Source organism: Abramis brama (genome assembly GCF_963993115.1).
Source record: "Abramis brama genome assembly, chromosome: 16".
Taxonomy (NCBI): Eukaryota; Metazoa; Chordata; class Actinopteri; order Cypriniformes; family Leuciscidae; genus Abramis; species Abramis brama.
In genome coordinates, this window is record NC_139978.1 from 11133531 (window position 1) to 11158785 (window position 25255).

The window sequence follows — 25255 nt, forward strand, 5'->3', positions numbered from 1 at the left end:
ATTCAGCCCCATCCAGAAAGATGTCCATAAGACTTCATCTTCATGTATTTGCAAAGGGACTTGTATACTTTTGCGAAATTTAGTGATACCTCCTCCAACTCCATCTGTTGTAGGTAGGTTCAGATCTGTTATTGAAATTGCTGCTCCTGTGTCGACTAAAATGTCACATAGGGTGCCCCCTATTAATGCATTGATGAAAAGACAATTGTCTCTTTTCTTACTAATACAGGGGGCCGCTGATTCCTATTGCGGACACATAATTCCCTCAATTCCCCCATCGCATAATTTGGTCAAATGTCTCACCTGGATTGACTCCAAGTGATAAAGCTTGTTGGTATTTCGTGCTAAATCCATCCACAGTGAACTGTACATCATCTCTGTCAGGTTGTTCATCATTATTTTGCTTAATTAATGTACTGATGTGAATGGAATTTTACAACTGCCCAAGATTTCTTGGATTTCTTTTTGGAACTAAATGCTAAATGATCTAATGCTTGCCAAAGACCCAGGGGTCTTCCCTGGCCGTCAACCCACAAGTCTACCCATTGGGCTGTTGTTATCGACGCTGGCAAGTGTTCCCATCGGTCTTTTGGGATTTTAGTTTTCACAATGGTGTGTATATCTCTTAATGTCATTTGATGTGCTTCAACCAGAGAGTCTAATTCTCGCCAAAACTCTGTGTTTGGATCTTGTCTCTTCAGAGGAGACAAGGCTGTGAGAATGGCTTGATGTTCTCCTGATGTGAATGGTCTCTCTTCTGTCATCATTTCAGATTGTAAGTCTTCCCTTTTAACAGCAGGTGAAGAAAATTCAGGACCGATCTTATCAACTGTGATCATGTCATCATCTCTTGTCTCATCACCCCAGTCAGATCCATAATTATGAGCTGGTGTACATCGCAGCATGTCTCTGTTTGGCTGGGCTGATTTTGGTTGGGCTGATTTAGATCTTGTTATTATTGGAGCTGCTTGTGCAGATGCAATATACATTTTGTCAACTGGACCTCCATTTGATCTTGAAGCTTGAGACTATGTCAAAGGTTTAGATGAACTTGTATATTGTTCAGGGAAAGTTGGATAAATCGGGTTGTAAGGAGGAGGCGTTACAGTTGTCGCGGATTTAACTGGTGTTTGTGAATATCTTCTTTCAGCTTCAGTTATTATATTTGTCCAATCTGGATCAAATGAATCATCACTGGTTGTATTTTCTTCATCTGAACATTTAATAGACATAATTTTGTTCAACTTGTTATATGCTTCAATTTGAGGCTTCATTGCTTCAACAAGTGGAACTGGACAACCATTAATACCGCAACAGATTCCACCTTGTTTCACAATACAATGAGCTGCCAGTATTGGGAATGCTTTTGATTTGATCTTGTCTTTTTTGGGACTCGAACCAGCTTAACTGCACATCCATAGATGCATTAATATCCAGTCCTTTTTTCAAAAGCTTAGCTTGCTTCTCGTTTTTCCTTTCCAGGTACCAAGCAGATATTGTTCTGCTGTTACAGCTACTTTCTTGCAAATTATTTGTCAATTATTTGTTATTTGTGTGCTCAGAAGAGCAGAGCTATGTATGTATGTGTGTGTGTATGGAGGTATAGCAAATTCCGTAGGGAGGGGCTGCTTCACTCTCTTTCCCTTCTCCAACTGTATGTGTGTGTGTGTATAAAGCAAATTCCGAAGGGACGGGCTACTTCACTCTCTGATCAGTATTTATCCATTTATTTATTTTTTCTCTTTTTTTGATCTCAGATCAGTCTCCTCTTCAAATATTGAACAGCTTCATTTTTCAAAGTCAGAATGCACGCGATTCTAGCTCCAAATTCTAATGATTCCCTTCTTCTAAGGGTTCAATCCTAAGTGTGTTTAAGCGTTTTAGGGTTATTATACTGCACTATCTCAGAGCACAGTTCCACCACTAAACCGCTATAAATCACCGCTTGTCACACTATCCTCGTTTCCTTCTGAAACGATTCTTCGGTGTGTTGGAAATATTTTAGAGCTTTTTTTAGTCTCGCCATATTCCAACCACCTCCCAGTCATGATCAAGCTAATTGCTAAATCGCCTTACAGCTATTTCTCCCAAAATTATACTAAATGGTCTTCTTTCTAAAAAAAAAAGAAAAAGATCCACTTTTTAAAGTCTTTAAAAAAATAAAATAATAAATAATAATAAAAAACTTCCCCAGCATCATTCAAATATTTTAGAGGTTTACTGATCAGATCAACTTAAATAAGCCACATCAAATTCAACATTTTTTTATTATTTTCCTATTTCTGACACATATATTCATTGGCAACACAACTGGTTCTATTAAGCAGGTTCAGTCAATGTCTAATCATCAGGCAGACTTAGAATTATTTTACAATGAAATAAGGTCTTACCTAAAATAATTGAGACAAATGCCTGAACTTTTTTTATGAACTTTTTGTAAATGATTCATCATTAACTAACCACTTATAAATTACTTACAACTGAACATTATTATAAAGTGTTACCGAAAAATCTTTATTCTTATATATCAGGAGAGAAACTCTGAGAAGTTGTTATATTCATGCCAGGTCTATGCGTTTCTGTGTTTCTCTGTCATCTTCATTTATATAGCGCTTTTAACACTGCTGTAGTACAATAAGGATTGATCTTAAATACACAACTGAACGACTTACAACTTCTTTGTAAGGTAGAAAAACATGTTGCTTATGTTTAAAAATGGAATGTATACCTAATGCTTACATATGGTACAATCCACTATCCCTCTGTGTTATATTAGTGGTATACAAATGGTACATTTGCATCAGATGAAAAATTCCTTTCCTTGCAAAGAGCATACCAACTGTACACATTTAAAGTATCATCATCATTGGAACATCTCTGCTCAATGAACGTGGCATTGCACACATACCTTTAAGCAGAATATATAATCCTCCCAGCTACCCTCCTTGTGCCTAAAATATGTTCATAACACATGCGTCCATGCAATCTATAGTCTAACGCATGCATTTTAAACTTCATTAGATAATACAACTGATTATGAATATTAATAAAGAATAATAATACAGATACATATTAAATAATGAAATTATATTAAAAGATGAAAATTTTGTCTTCAAAAACACACTACAAAAAGAGCACTAGAGTATTTGGAAGTGTGGTCTCCTTTTATGTTTTTTGGAGTAGAGGAGTGAGTATTCTAATATCTGTGAAAACCCGATTTAGATAATTTATTTTATACAATAATATTTTTTAACTGCAGTAGATATATCATTTTTCTTAATTGCAGTAGATATATCATTTTTCTATGTATTTGAAATTTAGATATACCTACTACTATAATTCATTTAAGGCATGACTTTATATTTTAGATATTAATTTCTGTATTTTTGAATGTGTACACTGAGTACATTGAGTATTTGGCAGCATGTAATTTGTTTACTTTTTTTCCCTTTTATTTGTATTTTTGTAAAAAAAAAAAAAAAAAAAAACTCAGAAAAAAATTCCCACATAAAAAATAAATAAATAAATAATAAAACAATAGAATAAGACACGTTTGAACGCCATTTGCATGTCTATTAAGCCAGGACCATTTTATTGCACACAGAAATTTCAAAAAATATTTTTTTAGCCTTTCTTGTCATTTTCTTTTTTTTCTTCTTTTTTTTTTTTTTTTTAAACAAAATCAGAACAAACTTAACATTGTGGAGAGAAAAAGGACATTTGCAGTGTGCAAACCATGGATTAAATAACATGAATCTGAAGTGCTGTTTTCGATGGTTTTCCTTTCCCCCATTCTCTGTAACAACATTCACAGACCTTCAGTTGCATGCCTGCAAAAATTCAATAAAAATGGTCAACATTTGTGTGACACTCATATGTGCTACTAATTGGAATTGCACATGAGTAAGGCCAAATATTAAGCTAGAAAACTAAACAGATTACCTGCCTTACAGAGCTTCCTCACTTAGTCAACAGTTCCTTGGCTTGATGAGCCTGAAGTACTGCTACTGCCTCCTCAACCTAAAGAATAATAATAAAAAAAGTCACAATGATCAAACAAAAACTGATCTCTGAGACTGCATCTTTACTGGCCTTGAGTATTAGTTTTGACTGGTGGAACCTTAGAGTCCAGGGACTCTGGAGACTCAAGCATATGCAGTAGTTCAGAGTTGTCAATCTCCAGAAGCATGCCTGTGATCTTTCCCGCAAGTGCAGGATGCAAAGCCTGGATAAGAGGATACAGCCGCTCACCTGTATGGGATGCAAACAATTTAGTCATTTTAATTACAATATGATGTAGTACGTAGAATTTATGTGCTTTGTTCAAAGTCTTTTGAAGTCATTCAATAACTGCCGCTTTCCACTAAATAGTCATACACTGTAAAGTGTCGGCACTCATTTTTCCGGCAGTATTGTTCTAAAGGGGATGAATGTATTTGTTTTCATGTATAAATATTACAGTACTACAGAATAAAGTAGTTTATTCAATTTATTCACTTTATTCACTGTACTACACAGGTGTGCAATCCTGGTCCTAGAGGGCAAAATCCCTGCAGAGTTTAGCTTCAATTTGTCACAAAATATCCTGAATCCTGAAAGACTTGATTACTTTGGTGCAGGTGTTTAATTGGGAATAGACAAACTCTGCAGGACAGTGGCCCTTGGACAGCCCTGCTGTACTATTTCTAGTAATACCCTCTGTACTGAAGAGTATTGTTATTTCAAGTCACCATCACTTTGTTGAGATAAAATTATTCAAAGTGCACACATCTTCAAACCTAATGTTTAATTGACCATGTGTGTAAAATACCCAGGAGTTGTTTCTGCTCTTTTAATGGTGCAGCTGCCAGCATTGAGGCAGTAAGGGGCTCCTGGCCTCTCACATGAACTGCCGGCTCTGTATTCTGCACCACCTAAAGAAAAAGAAAGCCTGTGTTATTTGTTATTTGCTAGATATTTGCAATATTTACACAAATATTTCCCCATTTAACTGCTCCTAAGTGTCAAATCCTAACATTGCTGAGGACTAAAACTAAACTTTTACTTTATGAAAAAAGGTATTTGTTTCTTTTCTGTAGATATTTAAATTTTTCAGTGTTTTACACTTTAAACTGCACATATTCGATGAGGTAAGAGCAAACATCTGTTTGCATCTTTTTTGTATGTTTTGCTATTGTTTTGAGCCATATGGCAGACTGGTATGCAAGTGCCGTATGCGGCAAGCAGGGTGTGGCTGGGAGCCATGAGAGAACGGCATGAGGCAAGTGATTAATGAGCGCCACCTGTGCGCCAGGCCTGCTGCCGTCTGCCATGATGGGAAGGAGCAGGCAGACAGAGGGAACGGGGAGATTACTGCCGGACCGGCGATGAAGAGGCAGAGGAGTTTCAAGCTTGTCTCTTTTGCTCCTCATGCTTCCATCTCCTTTTCTTTCGCCTCGTCTGTCCTTACCCCCATTGTTAGCGGCTATCTTTAACACGAACCCATCCTAAACAGCACGCCGCTGTGTGCATCGGTCCATGTTGTGCATGTCAAATATCAGTCATAATCAATAAACGTAATTTCTTATGTTTTTTGTATCAATATTTATTTATTGATCATTCATTTCATTTCAAATTCAGTTTCTGAATGTTATTTACATATAAAAACACTTATGCTATTCATGATCAAGTATCGTATTTAATGGAAACTTATTTTTACCGTTAGTAACGTGAGGCAAAAGAATGAAGGATAAACTGAAATTCACAACATCTGCTCACGTATTTGAAGGCTGCTATTGGATCATCGAGGCTAAATGTCATATTATGCGATTACGCATTATTTTACGGAGAGCTTACGACCTACTAGCTATGTTCTGCCTTACGAACAAATGGTGCAACGGAATAAAGTTCAGAGTTAGTTACAAACTAGCTAGTAGTTACTAAGCCTCTAGTGTGGACTTTACGTTCCAATTTACGAAAGAACTTACTTTGCAACTTGCACTTGCTGGTGCAACCCTACCCAGGTCAGTAATTAGTTGGCATGTCTGTTCTTCCTATGTGGAGTAGCATATCAAATTAATGAAAGTATACACCCTTTAGTTTAAACATGCTCATGTTAATAGCTTTTATATACAGTAGTTCTGTTCTGAGAATAGACATGACATTTTTTTTTTCCTCAATTCCTAACTTACAACATTCTAAAACAACATTCGGACACAATAAATACATTAAGGCAATTCTAAGATGACATTCTATTTGTTTGTCGTGCGTACTAAAGTATGTCAATCATCATTAGAGCACCACCCTTAGGCTGAATAGCGCAAGGGCATTAGAATTCTGCCAAAAGTGTGTCTGATGTGTCAGTGATTAGAATATAAAGCTTACAAAAATGTATATCATAAACTAGCGCTAAGACCCAGAATATGCCCTACCTAATTTTTTAAATGAACCTAAACCTAAAGAGCCAGTACTGCGTAAGTGATAAATCACGTTTGACATTTGTGCTGGCTACTATGCAGGCCACCAGGGCACCATACAGACTTTATCAAAGAATTTGCTGATTTTCTATCGGAGTTAGTACTGGCAGCAGATAAAGTCCTAATTATTCGTGATTTTAATATCCATATAGATAATGAAAAAGACTCATTGGCATTTACAGACATTCTAAACTCTACTGGAGACAACAGGTGTCAGGACCCACTCATTGTCTCATCATACTTTAGATATGTTATTGTCACAATGAAATTCTGCAGCAGAGCGACAACATCATCATTATCTAGTCTCATGTATTCGCAGCATTTAGCCAAGGCTGCAAAACCAACTCCCCGTTACAAATAAATGAATAACTATAACTTCTGCCATTAAATATTGCTTTATAAATAATCTTCCTGATCAGTTTCATCTCCTTAGCATAATAATAATAATAATAATAATAATAATAATAATAATAATAATTAAAGCTGCAAGCAGCATTTATCGGGGTTCAAGCATTTAAGGCCTTTAAGCACATAAGCATTTAAGACATTAAGATTTGTTTAGAAAGCTTTTAACCACTGAAATAATAGATGGAAAAGTCCATTTACAGCCAATACAGGCAAGCTTTTTAACAGTTATAGCGCCACCTATAGTCCGATCTCCATGATATTTTGCATGCTTGTTAATGATGTTGTGGCACATATGCTCACCAATTTTCGTGAAGTTCTGAGTTTTCGTTTAGGATTTATAGGCTTTTGAGTGCATTTTGCCACGCCCATTTTCTTTATGACCCAATTATACCCATGCGAAAAATGCAAAAGTTCAACTTTTTTTCGATAATTATTGATCTAGAGAGTCCAGAGAATTGTCCTAGACTGGTCTGGTTCTGATCGGGCGAAAAACCAGGGACTAGTTCGCAAAAGTAGGTTTTTAACATATTCATGAATATTTAATGAACAGTTTGATTGACAGTGATGGTTCTTGAGGCAAAGTTGTTCAGCATGAGCAGATCTATCAAATGATATGCATTTTGTGATGATAAGTGTAACACCACGTGATTACAGAGCCTTAAAACTCGTTAGCGCCAACTAGTGGCCGATTTCTTTCAAAATTCTTACAGACCTCTAGGGGCTTGAGCCGAACATGCCCATCGAGTTTCGCTCCGATCGGACTTCGTTAACGATGCTCAAACCTCATTGGCCAATGGCAGCCATGTTTTTCGAGATACGCCAATATCCTTTTAGACATACATGGCCCCTTGGGCCAAGACACTGCATACCAAATTTCAAGTCATTCGGAAAAACGGTCAGTTGTCTATATGTTTTTATTTGTTTTATAGCGCCACCATGTGGCCAATCGACGCCATTTTTTTACTGTGACCTCAGATTGACCTCTTACACATGTGTTCCAAGTTTGGTGAAGTTTACTTAATTACTTCTTGAGTTATAGCCATTTTAGTAAAATAGGCTCCTCCCACAACGTTAATTTTGCACCCCCTAGCGACCATTAATCGAAATTTCAACTTTTTTTCGATAATTATTGATCTTCAGACTCCAGAGAACAATTCCGCACTGGTTTGGTTCCGATCGGGCGAAAAACCAGGGACTAGTTCGCAAAAGTAGGTTTTTGACAAAATTCAAAATGGCGAAAAATCTATCATGGCGGAAATGAAATCGGAGATATACGTTTTTTTCTTCAGGAGCTCTGGATTTCAATGATATAAGACACTTGAAGCTACGCCTTACGGTCTGGGAGTTCTGAGCAGTTTTGCGCTTTTGATTGCTATAGCGCCACCTATGGGCCGATTGGGCTGAGTCCGTGTATCTGAGTAGCGAGCAATAGTACTACCATCTGGCAAAGTTTCAAGTCTCTAGGTCTTACGGTTTGGGCTGCACGATGCGTTTTATGGCGGAAAAATAATAATAATAAAAATCAGGACGATTACAATAGGGTTTCAGCACTTCGTGCTTGAACCCCTAATAATAATAGCTGCAAGCAGCAATTAATGGGGTTCAAGCATTTAAGACCTTCATGCCAACTATGCTGTTGGGGTCTAGGCCGAACCGAAATGTAGGCCTGAAACCATAAAATATCCATGATGGAGAATACGCAAATGATATAAATCTATATAATACCAGTGCAACCTAATTCTTTGAAAAAAAATATATGGTTTTAAACATGTTTATCAGCTAATGCTGGATAATGATAAAGATTAGATTAAAAAGATGTATTGTCCCTCTTGTGGACAACAGTAGTATTAAAGGCTTCATCTTCAGTTTAAATGTTTGATAGAATGTACTGTGAGCCCTCTGAGCATTAGAAATGCTTCACTGGCTAATGGCAGCCATGTTTTTCGAGATACGCCAATGTCTTCATAGAAAGGCATGGCACCCTGGACAAAGACACTGCATGCCCATTTTCAAGTCAATCAGACAAACGGTAGCGTAGTTATAACGATAAACTACGATAAATGGTATAGGAGTTATGAGAGGTTTCGCGTTGTTGATCGCTGTAGCGCCACCTATTGGCCAATCGGGGTCATATTTTGTGAGGTTCTCCCCAAATTGAGAGGTAGCGCAGGGCTCGAATAATACTTGCAAGCACCAGACAAGCTCTGCTTCACGACAGCGTTCTGCTCGAATAGGGAATGACAAAAAAATACAGGTGTGCATTTTCATTTTACCTGGTGAACAACAGGAGCTGGAGCATTGATGACCTGCTGCACATTTCGGACTCCTGCTGAGTACTTGTATTGACCGACTCCTCTGACTACAGCTCCAGTTCTCCCACCAGCAGTCTGTGTCCCAATATTGGCTAAGCCAAGAGAGAAACGGGCACATTCAACAAGAAAAGACACATCACATTCCTGCCAACAGGACACACATAATTACACTAACATTCGCCAATTCTAGCTCATTAGATTAAATGTATAGATGTACCAAAGGTGATAGAGATACAAGGCTCACAAGCATCCATACCCAATGCATAAGTCCAATTTTTTTTAGAACTTATGGTTTCACTTTATTTTGATGGTCCAAAGGATAACCCATTCTGTTGACTATAAGTAACTTTGCACCTACATGTCTACTAACTCTCAGTATTGTGTTAGTAGAGTAGAAGGGTTAAAATGAGTTGACATGTAGTTGCTAAGTTACTCATAGTAACTTTGTGGGGGATCATCAAAATAAAGGGTTACCAGATATTAAGCAGTCTACTAATCCTCTGAGAGTTAGTTGACATGTAGTTGCAGAGTTACTTAGTCAACAATGTTCAAAAGGGATCATCAAAATAAAGTGTCACCAAACTTATAAAAACACGCGTGCACACCCATACACATGCTTGTTTTAGTATTTTCATTTTTCGTGGGGATTTTACATTGACTTATTGTTTATATACACTGATCTAATGATTTTTTTAAAAACAAAACATTATGCCATATCCGTTTTACACAAGGAGACCGTTGGCTGTTCCCCACTGTGTAGCTTTTGAGGACATTTGGATGCCACAATGTAGGTTAAACACACACACGCATACAGCCTTACCCATTCGCTGGGTGTTGTTAACAATGTGAGGAACCTGGGTGGAGGCCTGGCGGACTGTGCTGATGGTAGTGCAGGGCCTGCGTGGCACTGCTTGCCTCACAAACTGAGCTGTAAATGGAGCTAAAGCAGCCAATAATAGAAATTAACTCATCCAAATAAAAGAACACAGAACATATAAGCAGACTAAATAGTTTAAAAAAGTATTTGAATGATTGTTGTGACAATTTATAATTGTAATTTATAGTAATATTTTCAGTATTACTCAAAGGTCTAGTTTCAATTATAATTCTTTTGAAGTGATGGTGCTTTATGTAACATTATCCAGTGTAAGTGATAAATCCTGTTTGACATTTGTACTGGCTACTGTATACAGGCCACCAGGGCACCATACAGACCAGCAAATTATTTGATTTTCTGCATCGGAATTAGAACTGGCTGCAGACAAATTCTTAAAAGTTGGGGATTTTAATATAGATGTAGATAATGAAAAAGACACATTGGGATTGGCATTTACAGACATTCTAAACTGTACTGGAGTTAGAAAACACGTGTCAGGACCCACTCATTGTTGTAATTATACTTTTAGCCAACTTTTAGGTCTTTTAGCCAAGGCTGCAAAACAAACCTCCTGTTACAAATATGGTAGAACAATCCCTACCACTAAAGATTGCTTTATAAATAATCTTTCTGATTAGTTTCAACTCTTCTGCATACGCGATAGCTTAGAAGGAACTATGTTGCAACAGAAACTACTGACTCTCTTTTCCAGCATTTTAGATACGGTTACTCCTTTACGCTTAAAGATGATGAAGGAAAATAGTGGGGAGTTGAACAGACGACAGAATGCATTTCCCAAAAGCATTGTATGCCCAAGTAGATTTTAGAGACCATTGCCACCAATGGTCTCTACAATCAACTTAGCTCACAATGCTTTTGGGAAACGCAGCCCTCGTTGTGTTCCCATTTAGAAAGAAATTATATTGCCGAGGATTTCCCGTCAGGATTTAGACCGTATCATAGTACTGAGACTGCTCTCAGAGTTATACATTATTTGCTCTTATCATCCGATCATGGTTATATCTCTCTATTAGTGTTACAGGATCTTAGTGCTGCATTGGATATTAAGCACAACATTCTTTTGAATGGACTCAAATTACGTTGGCATTAGTGAAATTGCATTGGCATGGTTCAAATCATACTTATCTGACCGTTACCAATTTGTAGCAGTAAGTGAAGGTGTCATATCGATCACAAGTTCAGTATGAAGTAGCACAAGACTAAGTACTTGGACTGTTGCTTTTTGTCCTGTACATGCTATCCTTGGGAGATTTCATTAGGAAGCATGGTGTTAGTTTTCACTGTTTCGCTGATAATACTCAGGTCTATATTTCTTTACGTCCTGACGAAACATACCAATTCACAAAATTAACAAAATGCATAGTTGATACAAAAAAAATTGAATGACTTAATTTCCCACTAAAATCTGAAATTCTAATTATTGTACCAAAAACCTCCACTCGTAATAATCTAGAATACTGTCTAACACTTGATGGCTGCTAAAAATCTAAATTACACCATATGCGATCAATGACAAATGCAGAAAAGTTAGTTCATGAGTTCATGACCTCAAGGTTAGATTATTTTAATATCTAATGGGTGGTTGCCCTGCATGTTTCATAAACTTCATCTGGTCAAAAATGCAGCAGCTAGAGTTCTTAATAGAATCAGGAAGTATGACCATACTAGCCCGGTTCTGTCAACACTGTATGTAACGTTTAATTGAAAGCCAATGCATTTTAAAATCTTGTTAATTACCTACAAAGCACTAAATGGTTTAGCTCCTCAGTACTTGATGCTCTTAACGCAGGGATAATTCGTTACATTTATATAGTGCTTTTTCTGAGACCTCAAAGCGCTTTACATAGAAGGGGGAATCTCCTCAACCACCACCAATGTGCAGCATCCACTTGGATGATGCGACGGCAGCCATATTGCGCCAGAATGCCCACCACACACCAGCTTACTGGTGGAGAGGAGACAGTGATGAAGCCAATCAGTATATGGGGATGATTAGGAGGCCATGATGGACAGAGGCCAAGGGGCAAATTTGGCCAGGATGCCGGGGTTACACCCCTACTCTTTTTCGAAAGACATCCTGGGATTTTAAATGACCACAGAGAGTCAGGACCTCAGTTTAACGTCTCATCCGAAGGACGGTGCTCTTTGACAGTATAGTGTCCCCGTCACTACACTGGGGCATTAGGACCCACACAGACAACAGGGTGAGCGCCCCCTGCTGGCCTCACTAACACCTCTTCCAGCAGCAACCTGATTTTCTCAGGTGGTCTCCCATCCAGGTACTAACCAGGCTCAGCCCTGCTTAGCTTCAGTGGGCAACCAGTCTTGGGCTACAGGGTGATATGGCTGCTGGCAGGGATGTCCAATCCTGTCCAATTAAGTCATTCAATTTTTTTTGTCCAATCCTGCTCCTGGAGGGCCACTGTCCTGCAGAGTTTAGCTCCAACCCCAATTAAACACACCTGAACCAGATAATCAAAGTCTTAGGCATTCTAGAAACTTCCAGGAAGGTGTGTTGAGGCAGGCTAGAGCTAAACTCTGCAGGACAGTGGCCCTCCAGGACTGAGTTTGGACACCCCTGCCTTAATGCATTTAATGCATTTATGTCTATTGTGATCTAAAAATTCTGGCCAGTTGATAATACCTAGAATATCAAAATCAACTGCAGGCAGTAAATACTTTTCCCATTTAGCACCCAAACTCAGGAATAGTCTTCCTAGCTTTGTTCAGGAAGAGGACACACTCTTTCAGTTTAAATCTAGACTAAGGGTTATGGTATGATTGAAAAAAAAATAATAATAATATTTTGTTTGTATAGGCTACAAGAGTAGGCAGGAACAATGCATACAATTGGTTCTGCACTACCCATCAAGTCAATACCTGAATATTTTTATAATTTAGAATGTTATAATTTAGAATATAGACTAAGCATATTGTAAGAGCCAATTTAATATGCTGTCAATTTGTATTATTATTCTCAGCTTATTTCTTCAGCTTATATGTGGATATTGATCATTTGAGCATTACTGTTTATCTGAAGCTGGAGTAATTTTCTCATCTGTGGCGTATCGCAAAATGGGAATTTACATCTATAAACCGTGCTATAAATTGAGCTACAAATGGATCCAGAGGAAACAGGTGGTCCCTCCAAATGGGTGGCAAGGATGACTGCTAAAGCTCAAGAGGACAAGCTTAACCCATTGATAGGATCGAGGAGAGCCAAGTTGGGAAATTTAACCAGAAAAAGATTGAGAAATTGAAGACTTGGAGGACTATGGTAATGTAGCTATGGTGAATGAATACATAACTGGTGACTTTACACAAGCTCATGCTTCCTTTAAAGAAGTCAATGATGCAGCCAAAGAATTAATGTCTGATGAGGCTTATTTAGATCAGGTAAACGGGTATGAACCCAAGTCGCAAGCAGTGAAGCATTTTTTAGACAAGGTGGAAGACTGGATTGAAAGGGTAAAAATTCAGACCAAAGAGGCAGAACAATGTGATAGAGGTTGGGTTTTCTGACAGTGCTTCTATGGTTGTGTCTTCCTCACAAATTGGTCTCTTAAAGAAAAGGTCGGGCAGTCAGGTATCATCAAATGTTTCTTCCACTACTTCTAGACTGGAAATTGAAACAGAGGGGGCAGAACTGCTGGCACGTGCTAGTGCTTTACAGCAAAATAAAGAGCTTGAGAAAGAGGAAGCCATAGTGAAAGAAACCCAGCACATTTATGCATGAGCATGTTAAACTCACATCAGACCAAGTTGTTAGACCAAAAGTGGTAATGCAGGCAGATGTTGGGGTACCTAGCACTGACACCACAGCAGGTCTAGAAATGTTAAGCCAGGTTAAGCTAGAGAGCAACCGGTACAGGGTATGGGCACATTTCACTAGGTTGATGCTGGAAGCTTGGTTAGAATCATGCAGTGCCAGACTGACATTACTTAGTTTTTGATGAAGCAACAGTCTCTATAATCTCTTCCACCCATGGATATTCTAGTGCAGGGATAGGCAACTCCGGTCCTGGAGGGCCACTGTGCAGAGTTTAGCTCCAACCCCAATTAAACACACCTGAACAAGGCAATCAGTGTTTTCAGGATTACTAGATAGATACAGGCAGGTGAGTTTTTATCAGGGCTGAAGCTAAACTCTGCAGGACAGTGGCCCTCCAGGACCGGAATTGCCTATCCCTGTTCTAGTGTTTAGTGGGGACCCACTTCAGTACACATTCTTTGTCAGAGCATTTGGACATGCGGTAGAGAATAAGACACAGAGCAACAAGGATAGGTTGAATTTCCTATAGCAGTTCACCTCAGGGCAAGCTAAAGCGCTTGTGCGTAGCTGTCAGCACATGCCTTCTGACAAAGGCTACAGTGAGGCTAGAAGACTTCTGCACCAACATTTTGGTAAATGAATACACATTTGCCACAGCATACACAGAAAAAGCACGGAACTGGCCTGCCATCAAGTCTGAGGATAATAAAGCCTTAACTGATTTTGCTATTTTCCTCACTGGTTGTTGCAATACTGTAGGCAGTGTAGAGTACGTAGATGAGATGGACAGTCCAAGTAACATGCGTGTCATTGTGTCCAAGCTCCCATTCAAATTGAGAGAGAGGTGGAGAGGTGTTGCTTGTGAGCATCAAGAAAGGACAGGTGTGAGAGCACATTTCGCTGACCTGGTCAATTTCGTGGACAGACAGGCAAGGATAGCTTCACATCCACTCTTTTTGTAATATTCAGGACAGCACTTCAGCAAAAGTTGGTACAAAAACTAGGACAAACAAATATGTCAACTTAAGAATCAAGGAAAGGAAAAATACCTTTGCAACAAGTATGGCACCTGTTCTAGTGTCCATACCAAAAATCAATGGAAAAGGAGGCAGTAAAGTTAGGCAAAAGCAAAGCATGTCTGTGCTGCAATAAAGAACATGGACTGGAAGCGTGCAAACACAAAGCGCATAAAGAAAATCTTGATTTTTTAAGGGTTTGTGTTATGGTTGCTTGTCACCAGGACACTTCAGGTGTCAGCAAAGGCTCACTTGAGCAAAATGCTCACTTAAGCACCCAACTGTCCTGCACATGGCTGATTAAAAAAAACAATGTAAGTGACAGCCCTCCAGATGGAAACAACTCCACAGCTGGCATAAATTGCAGTACTATGAACAGTGAAACATGGATGTATAGGGGCCGGTCAACCAGCTTGCTCTTTGGCTATTGTAGAGTAAAGTCCAAGAAAAGCAGTCATGAAGTCACCACATATGCATTTCTGGACCCAGGAAGTCTTTTTGCACAGAGGAATTAATGAAGGACCTGAAAGTAGTTGGTACTACGCACCATGGGACAAGAAAAGACTGATAGCACACAGGTTGTCACTGGTCTAGACATCAGCGGACTAGAGGAGAACAATTTTGTGGAACTCCCTCAAGTGTTCTCTCAAAAGGACATTCCAGTCAACAGACAAAATATTCCACAACAAGAAGATATTAAAAGATGGAAATACCTTGACAAGTTTTATATTCTTCAGATTGATGCAGGTGTTAGTTTGTTAATAGGAACAAACGTGCCCAGGGCACTTGAGCCATGGAAAGTCATCAATAGCAGAGGTGAAGTGCAGTATGCTGTAAAGACCATCCTAGGCTGGATTGAGAATGGAACTTTGCAGACAGAGCACATTCAAGAAAGTGGATACACAGAGTGGCCAAAGGTGATGGCAAACAGGATTGAACTGGTGAGTTTGGAGGACCTCATCCAACAGCAAATGAGGTATGATTTCCATGATGAGCAATATATCTTTATAATCATTAAAATGTCTACTAATACATGGTCTAAATCAAAACAAAAGTTTATGTAATCTGTATGAGAGAGAGAGAGAGAGAGAGAGAGAGAGAGAGAGAGAGAGAGAGAGAGAGAGAGAGAGAGAGAGAGAGAGAGAGAGAGAGAGAGAGAGAGAGAGAGAGAGAATGTCAGTCGTTCTTATTTCAGCTCATTATCTGCTAATAATGTGAACACGCCTACGGAGAGCGCACGCTATTCAAACGCAAATGATCTGAGACAATCCATGCAAACCTGTCAAGGCCCACATCAGCTAGATAAAACACATTAAGTTTAATCAGATTCATGTACTTTACGTCATCTTGCGATGCTGTGAGGAATAATACTATCGTAATAATAATCCTGGAAAATTTACCTCAGAAGTGCTGGTTTAGTTTCATTTCGAGGAGCAGCGGATCCAGCTGAGGATCGTGAATAGTAAGTTCTTTATTCTTAAGTGCTTTGTTCTAATCATGATATAGAATACTGTCTGTAAACCGCAAAAAGACTTTAAATATGAATCGCGTTTCAGTATGTGAATGATTGAACGGCACAAATGCACACTGTTGTTTACAGGCACTTACATTAGTAAACATGTTATTTTTGCATGAACACATCTACTAGTTTAGCTTTTACCAAACTATACTGAGATGATTAAAAATCGACTTAAATATGTTGAAATAAAATGTCTTTATATAAGCAATGTATTAAACTGCAAATTAACATTTATATGCCCTAATATATCATAAAAATGACATGTTACAGATGAAATATGAAAGACAACATTTCGTTGACTAGTTTTGGATAGATTATAAAGTTTTTACAGTAAAATAGACTACTACCACATCAAATAAGCTTTTGTTTGCCAATTTCTGCTCATATGTTGAATATATAGTATGTTTTGTCAAAAATAAAGTCATCAACTAAGATGTTATTATAGTGTTTGTTCCAATGTAGGCTATATTTAAACTAATGAATCCTTAACTTTGAAATACGTATGATAAAATGTATACTTTTAAAAAAGAAAGATTACACTTGAAATTGTTAAAATTGTAATCGTTGTTGATTTACATGTGAAAACTTAATAAAATAGCAAAAAATATATTTACAAGATAGATGTAAACAAAATCTGAATAGGTCAATATAAGCCTTCTCATAAAATTATTTATTATTGTTTTTTATTAGTGACACATTTGGGGAGAGGATATATTCCAAAACTTTCTGAAAATACAGTATGAAAATTAACTGCACAGTTACTAGAAATGTTTTCCTTGGAAATTATACAATTTGCATGCATACAAAATTTGTGTAAAAAGATGTTTCCAACTCAGACTATTTGAACAGGATTTGTTTTCAGGTATGACTACTAAATGTGCTTTTGACTTTAATTTATATTTGGATATTATATATACAATCAGTGACATACCTGACTGAAAGGCTCATTATGCAGGTCATTGTCTTCTCAGGTGTGAATCTCAGCATTATTTGTGATCATGCCTTTCCAAACAAAAAGTGTCTTACAAAATTTGTCTGAAGAGAATCTGTCAAATGAGAGCTTCAGGTTCCGCACTTTCGTGGCCAATAGAATCAGTGTGATCAGGGAACATTCAAATGTATCACAGTGGAGGAGAGAAGTTATGGATTACAGGTCAACCCTTCCTCGCAATGCCAGAATCAGAATGGCCAAAAAAACCTAACCACAGGGTTCTCAAGTTTTATCAAAAGCTTGGAGTGAGATCACATGCGGTTAGGGGAGGAGCCCTAATGGAGCCCCGCCCCCACCTGTCCCCGCCCCCCAATTTTACCCATTGTTCATAATTAACCAGCACAAATTGAAATTATAACAATTGGTAAATCTGATAAATGACAGAGCAATTCATCACATCAAATATACTATTTAATGTTATATTTAAAAATTACAAATATACAGAAATTACAAAAATGTAACAAATTGCTCCAAACAGTTTGGAAAAACAAATCTTTTTGCATTTTTAATGTGTCTATGAAGAAATCCGTTTGCTCCAACAAGGAAGAACTGTGCAACGTAGTCGTCTCCAATTATACAAGACCGCATTCTGAGAGTAGGTGGCAGGCTATGTATATCAGCCTTGCCAGAGGAGTCCAAAAACCCAGATCTTCTTGCAAAAGACCATGTCTCACACCTCATACTCAAATCCATTCATGAGGAACTGGGCCATAGTGGCCGTAACCACATGTTATCAAAATTATGGCAAAGATATTGGATACCTAAAGCCCATACTGCCATTAGGATGATCTTGTCCCAGTGCACAGTTTGTAAACGGCAGCAAGCAGGTTGTCAATTCATGGCTGACCTATCCCTTAACAGACTTATTTCAGATGAACCCCCCTTCACAATTGTTGGCATAGACTATTTTGGCCCATTTGAGATAAAAAGGGGTAGAACATTGGTTAAAAGATATGAAGTGATTTTCACTTGCCTTACATTGAGAGCTGCCCATATTGAAGTTGCCAGCTCATTAGACACAGACTCGTGCATTCATGCCCTACAAAGATTAATTTCCAGGAGAGGTCAAGTTCTATGTGAGGCTGTGCAAGATTTGGATAATGAAAAGATTCACAGCACCTTGGTCAAAAAGGGTATTCAGTGGTTGTTTAATACACCAACCGCATCTCATCAAGGAGGTGTGTGGGGACGTCAGATAAGAACAATAAGGAATGTTCTTAACTCTGTTGTGAAACAACAGTCCCTGGATGAAGAAAGTTTGCAAACTGTTGTTATGCAAGGTAGAAGCAATCCTCAACAGCCGCCCCATTACTTGGGGTTTCCAATGACCCAAATGACTTTGAGGCTCTCACCCCAAATCATTTCTTGCTGCTTAAGGTCAAGCCTTCAATACCCCCTGGGATCTTTGATGGTGCAGATCTGTATTCCAAACGTAAGTGGCATCAAGTCCAGTATATGGCAGACCTATTTTGGAGGCGCTGGGTCAAAGAATACCTGCCAGATTTACAAGAAAGACAGAAGTGGCACACCACTAAAAGAAATCTCAAACCTTTTTGAGGTTTGAGATTTGTTGTGCTAGTGGTTGATGACTCAGCACCAAGAAATTCTTGGGTTATGGGAAGGATTTTACAGGTGTTCTCTGATCATAAGGGACTTGTGAGACAGGCCCAAGTGAAGACTAGCACAAACATTATTTTATGGCCTATTACTAAGCTTGGTCCCTGAGATTTAATTGAAAAGTAATCATGTGATAAATCCTGTCACATTTAAAAATGTTCTGAAAGAAGACTAAAGTTATTACATTGAATTTGAGTGTTTCATTTAGGCTCTTAGTAATGTGTATTTTTGTAATTGTTTTGTGAAACAAAGAGCCAATTTAATATGCTGTCAATTTGTATTATTATTATTCTCAGCTTATTTCTGTTTTATGTGCAGTGCAGTATTTAAGAATTTACTTGAAGTTATCCTGTGTAGAGTTTCCTTAAAGTTTTCCTTGTATAGAAATTACTTGAAGTTTCCTGTATGGCATTTACTCAAAGTTGTCCTTGTATATTTTCCTTGAAGTTTTCTTTGTATAATTTACTTAAAGTTAACTTTAAAGCCACTCCTCCTTATTTGTTCATACAAGTATATGCTGTTTTAGCTAGAGGGATTCAGGATGGGAAGGAGGAGAAGGAGAAACAGTTATCTTACTGTTAAAAATGAGGAGGTTGTCTAAATAGAAATCTAAGGAACATAATACAGATTTAAGAAATGTAAGATTCTAAAGGTATTGAAGCCATAACTTGAGCGCTGTTTGGAAGTATTGGCCGAAAGAATTAAGGATTTTTCATGTATTTGCTTTTTTGTATTTGTGAAAATAAATGTGCAACACTTCATTTACCATGCAAAACCAAACATGCATGTAAACCCTTCCACCCACTTGTGGCACAGAGGTCATGTAGTAACCAGAGCTCTGCTGGTAGGTGGTAGGTATTGCAGGGCTGGGGATGGCTCGAATGCTGGCTAGTCTCTGCATGTACTGATTGGTGAGGATGGCTTTTCGCTCCTCTTTTCTCTGGGCAAGAGCCACATAAAGTGGTTTAGTGTATTTTTGACGCGTCAGACACTTCAACCCCTAATAGAAGCAAGAAAAGGTAGCTTAGGTCCTTGTTTCTATACCTATATTACTAATAGTAATATAATACTATTACTAATATTCTAGATTGGCAATATTTAATTGCCCAATATTAAACCATTTTTGTTTTGTTTTTATCTATAAAAAAATTATTTAAAAAATTGAATTATTGAGCATGAATTATTCATTTGTGTCTTCAAAGTGGCATCAAAAACATAAGTCCTTTTACTCTAAGGCTATAAATGTCAATCAGCTGGAGGGTCATTACTTATTGTCTCTTATTTCTTTGCATGATGTTAATCTAATGCCACATAAAAATTACATTTTCAAATGAATTTTTTTTTCTAAAGTACATCTTCAAGTTCCATTTTCACTTAAGGGAAAACAATAGTGTGATGAGGAGTGAACACACCGAAAACTTTACAGTGGATGAGAAAATGTCTCGAATCGCTCCTGCATCACACTGTGTAAATGACATTTATGACAAAGAACTGCAGATGCAGATATCGTGGCAATCTATCAATAAACACACCTTGTCCACAGCTTTTCATGCTGGCTGGGCCACTGCAGATATAAGAACACGTTGAATAACGCTGACTAAAAGAGAGGGAGGAGCCGAAGACTGTCACCATTTTCATATGAGGTGAAAAGAGGACTGGGGCAATCACGAATCAAGAGTATAAATTACAGAGCTAATAAGTTTTTTAGCGTAGGTGCCGAGTAGAAAAAAGGTCTAGAGACACCCCTGGTACCGGCCACATGTGGGAAGTGCCGGTATGCAAGAAAAAGTGAGGGTACACAACATCTTAAAATATAAAAGTGCCGGTACTGCGTACCAGTCCGTACCGGCCCACTACGAGCACAGCATCTACGCTAATATTAGTCTGTGTCTCATCCTTATCCCGAGGTTACAGTAGTCAGCTGGATCTGGTCCGTAACCAGATCAAATGGTGGACCTGCACCTAGCCATGACCAAAGCACAGCCCTGAATGTTTCTACTAGACCAGGGGTTTTTAATCTGTGGGTCACAACCACAGTCTATGGTCGCAAATTTGTGGGTCGCAGAGTGGGAAGAGGTGGGTTGTGCAACACTATTGGCTGCAGCTAAATTTACATTTCATGAAAGACACACGCACACAAAAAGGTTGCACAATGTACCACTGTTAAATAGAAATCACTGTATTGCTTAGTCAGTGCGATTTTCGAATAGCAAAGGCTGCGATTTAATAATAATAAAAAACCCCGTCTCAGAACAGCTCGGTTCATTAAGCAGATGTTTTCCTTCACCATGTTACTCAATTAAAAAATAAACTTGTAAAGAAATGTATTCATAGAAAATGAATTTGTGTACAAAGCTAACTGTAAATGTTTAAGACATAAAATTTTTTTTTTAGTGTTTAGGAATGAGAAATGATTCATGTTTAAGAAACAATAACTGTGTGTACTGCATTGTATAAGATTAAATGCATTTAGCCATGGATTATTCATTCGATTTTTAGAAAATAGAGTCTTATGTTCACAAAGGCTGCTTTTGTTTGCTCAAAAGAAAAGAAATAAATGTTCTATATACATTTTATACATATTAAAAAGTATATTTTAAAATGTACGCCTGTGATGGCCACTTCTCAAGTCTTTAGTGTCCCATGATCTTTCAGAAGTAACTATAGAATTTGGTGCTCAAGAAACAATTTTGTAATATTATCAACGTTGATAGTGCTGCTTAACATTTTCCCCTAGTGAAAAAAAAAAAAAAACCTATACCAAAATATATTATGAAAATCTAAATGTAGAATACTTGCCATAAAATAAATGTATTTCAAATACATTTAGGTAAATTTAATTTTTCTTCATTAGGGATATAGGGATATTAGATATATTTTCAGTATTCTTAGATGAATACAAAGTTCAAAAGACCAGCATTTTTAATTTGTAACAATTATAAAAATAAAAAACACTTTCTGACCTCAAACCTTTAAATTGTGAAATCTGTAGTGCTATGGCCTGTGCTGTATTGCATTGTCAGATGGGTTGTGTGCATTAAACTGAATTAAATCTGTATTGACAGATGGGTTTCATTTTTAAAGGTCCCATTGCATGAAAATTTCACTTTTTGAGGTTTTTTAACCTTAATATGAGTTTCCCTAGCCTGCCCATGAGAAAATGAGCTGCGTGAGCGCGATATTGTTTTTTCCTCGAGAGACATTATGGCTTGCAAACGAGCGAATCATGGCAGTTGCTCATTGTTTGGATGTACAAATGAACACAAAAGTATTTTTTTAGTTCCTTCATCCGAGCCTCTGAAGAACCAGTGGGTTATGTGAATTTCTGATGTTCTGAGATCTTTCTCGCAAAAGTCGTTCAATACTGTTTATGCATCAGTTAATCAAGCCAGTGATTAAATGATCAACTTCACGTCGTTTCTCTTAGTAGGATGAAAATAATCTTACTTAAACTGTGATTAATATACAGAAAGCGATCAATATATATACAGAAAACGATCAAAGAACAATCCCTTTCCAATCACCCAAGCTGTCAATCACACAGCGCGAGTTTATCTGGACACTTGCCAAAACTCGTTATGAAATCAATGACGCTGTTACGCTGCACAACGAAGCTCTTACTGTACTTACCTCATGTTTGCATTGGTGAAAGCATTAATGAGAGTACAGAAACTGAGTTGCAATGATAAGATCTTCATTCACGCGATCAACAGGCTGTCATCTGCTCAGTGCTCATCACTGCAACCTTTTATGTGATGGGAATAGATCTAAATACTTAAACTTCTCACGATTTGTTAATCTCGATAGCTGTAATAGTAAAAGTATTCAAGAGAGTTCCACATGTAATGACAGCTATTTCATATGCAAGCATGTCAGCCAATCACAGTAGTGGGCGTTTACACTGAAGTCTCACAGCAGACACGCCCCTTCAAACAGAGCGTTCAAATCAGAGGCTAAAATCAGGCTAGGAAAAATGCCTTTTATTTCTAAATTATAACATCTTTTGATCTAAAAAACATACTAACATTATAAGGGCACCCCAGGAAACATTCTAAAATAATCCATGCAATGGGACCTTTAAAGTATTACATTTCAGTAACTGACTTAATTTTGATGGTGAATAGACCTTACCTGGTGCCCTAGGAGCATGAGCTGTCCAGCGTGGCACAGGCCGCAGGTTTGGTAAAGTGTTGTATATAGAGCGAACCTGATGCTAGAAAAGCATATATGCAAGTTCACACAGCATAAGTAACGCAGATACTGCAATCACCATGCAAAACCAAACATGCATGTAAACCCTTCCACCCACTTGTGGCACAGAGGTCATGTAGTAACCAGAGCTCTGCTGGTAGGTGGTGGGTATTGCAGGGCTGGGGATGGCTCGAATGCTGGCTAGTCTCTGCATGTACTGATTGGTGAGGATGGCTTTTCGCTCCTCTTTTCTCTGGGCAAGAGCCACATAAAGTGGTTTAGTGCTAACAATACGGCCATTCATCTCAGTCACTGCCTTTGTGGCCTCTTCGGGAGAAGAAAAACACACAAAGCCAAAGCCCCTACTGTGGCCTCCATCTGTCATCACCTATCCCAAAAATACACAATCAAATAAATGAGACTTAAATGTATTCATCTCAATGTAAAAACGCATAAACAAATGTGAGAAAATGTCCCTTTTTCTCAATAAGCACTGCCATCTGCATGTAATAATATTATATGTTCAAAAGTTTGTGGTCAGTAAGATTTTTTAAATGTTTTTAAAAGTAGTATCTTCTGCATTTATTTGATAAAACACACACACACACAAAACAGTAATATTGTGAAATATGACAATTTAAAATGACTTTTCTATTTTAATATATTTTAAACTGTAATTAATTCCTGTGATCAAAGCTGAAATGTTAGCATCATTACTCCAGTCTTCAGTGTCACATGATTCTTCAGAAATCATTCTAATATGATGATTTGATGCTCAAGAAACATTTATGATTATTATCAATGTTGAAAACAGTTATTTACATTTTTATTTCATGATGCTATGATGAATAGAAAGTTCAAAAGAACAGCATTTATCTGAAATCTAAAGCCTTTGTAACATTAAACACTACCGTTCAACATTGTTAATAATAATAAATTAGTTTTAAATATATTAAAATAGAAAACAGTCATTTTAAATTGTCATAATATTTCACAATATTACGTTTTTTTTTTTATTGTTTTTTATCAAATAAATGCAGCCTTGGTGAGCAGAAGATGCTTATTTTAAAAAAAATTACTGACAGCCAAACTTTTGAAAGCTAGTATATATGTAGTATATATGTATATAAAATTGCCTAAATAGCTGTGCAAATTATGAAATTCCAGATGTGTTACCCAAATAAATTATTGTGACTTTACAATTTACATCACATATTGGTAGGACACACTGTAGCAACTCATACTGCACATGTTAAAAATAAGTATTACATTACAATTGTAATAAAATGTTCATAATGTAATAATTCTCAAAACATAAAATCTTGACCTCATGTTATAATTTTTACATAGAGTAATTTACTACATTATAAACTCACCAAAAACATGTCATTAATAATTGTAATAGCTTAAAAAAGAAAAGAAAATTGCATTCCCTTACAGCACATTTTTAATCTAAATCCAGTCTTATATCACCTGCAAAATGCAACAGATTTAAATATTAATGTGATCATTAATGCAATCATTATTGTTATTAAAGCATTGGTATTCCTTTACAGTACATTTTTAAAATCCAGTCTTAACCTGCCTACAAAATCCACCAGATTACTGACTATTACTACTACAACTAGTTACATTTAAATCTAACTACATTTAATTTAATATTCAACAATATTATTGATCTGCCTGCATTGACACCAATTTATGAGAAGTGAACTGAGCTGGATGATGATATCACTACTACTACTACTACTACTACTACTAGCAGCAGGGGTGTGTGGGGTGACCTTTTCTTAACCACTGTACATGATTGTTAGTTGTACTGTATTTTTCTAATTTGCCCTCTGATGTACATTCAGGCTAAAGTTCATTGTAACTTCTTCATTATTAAAGTGAAGAAATGTTTGCTTAACTTGCGCTCTGTGCTGCCATTGGCTGAAGCAGATAATCTGTCGATGATCTATCACATACACACCTCATTGCTATATTGATACTGTGGATGAAAAATTGAAAAATGTAAAACATTTTTACACAATATTGGTATTTAACACTGTTTGTATACCCGTATGTATAGTAGAA

General features: G+C 37.3%; 1 protein-coding gene across 1 annotated transcript in view; it reads right to left on the reverse strand.

Annotated features, from left to right (window-relative positions):
* Positions 1 to 3573: 3573 nt before the first annotated feature.
* The window catches only part of pabpc1l (poly(A) binding protein, cytoplasmic 1-like), a 41979-nt gene continuing 20297 nt past the window's right edge, over positions 3574 to 25255 (reverse strand). The window contains exons 9-16 of the mRNA XM_084087425.1: positions 23298 to 23567; positions 23120 to 23201; positions 9996 to 10115; positions 9137 to 9267; positions 4811 to 4913; positions 4121 to 4251; positions 3943 to 4020; positions 3574 to 3830 (exon numbers count right to left, since the gene is read on the reverse strand). Coding sequence (XP_083943551.1) covers positions 3961 to 4020; positions 4121 to 4251; positions 4811 to 4913; positions 9137 to 9267; positions 9996 to 10115; positions 23120 to 23201; positions 23298 to 23567 — 897 coding nt within the window. The 3' untranslated portion in view covers positions 3574 to 3830; positions 3943 to 3960. The remainder of the gene's footprint in view (positions 3831 to 3942; positions 4021 to 4120; positions 4252 to 4810; positions 4914 to 9136; positions 9268 to 9995; positions 10116 to 23119; positions 23202 to 23297; positions 23568 to 25255) is intronic.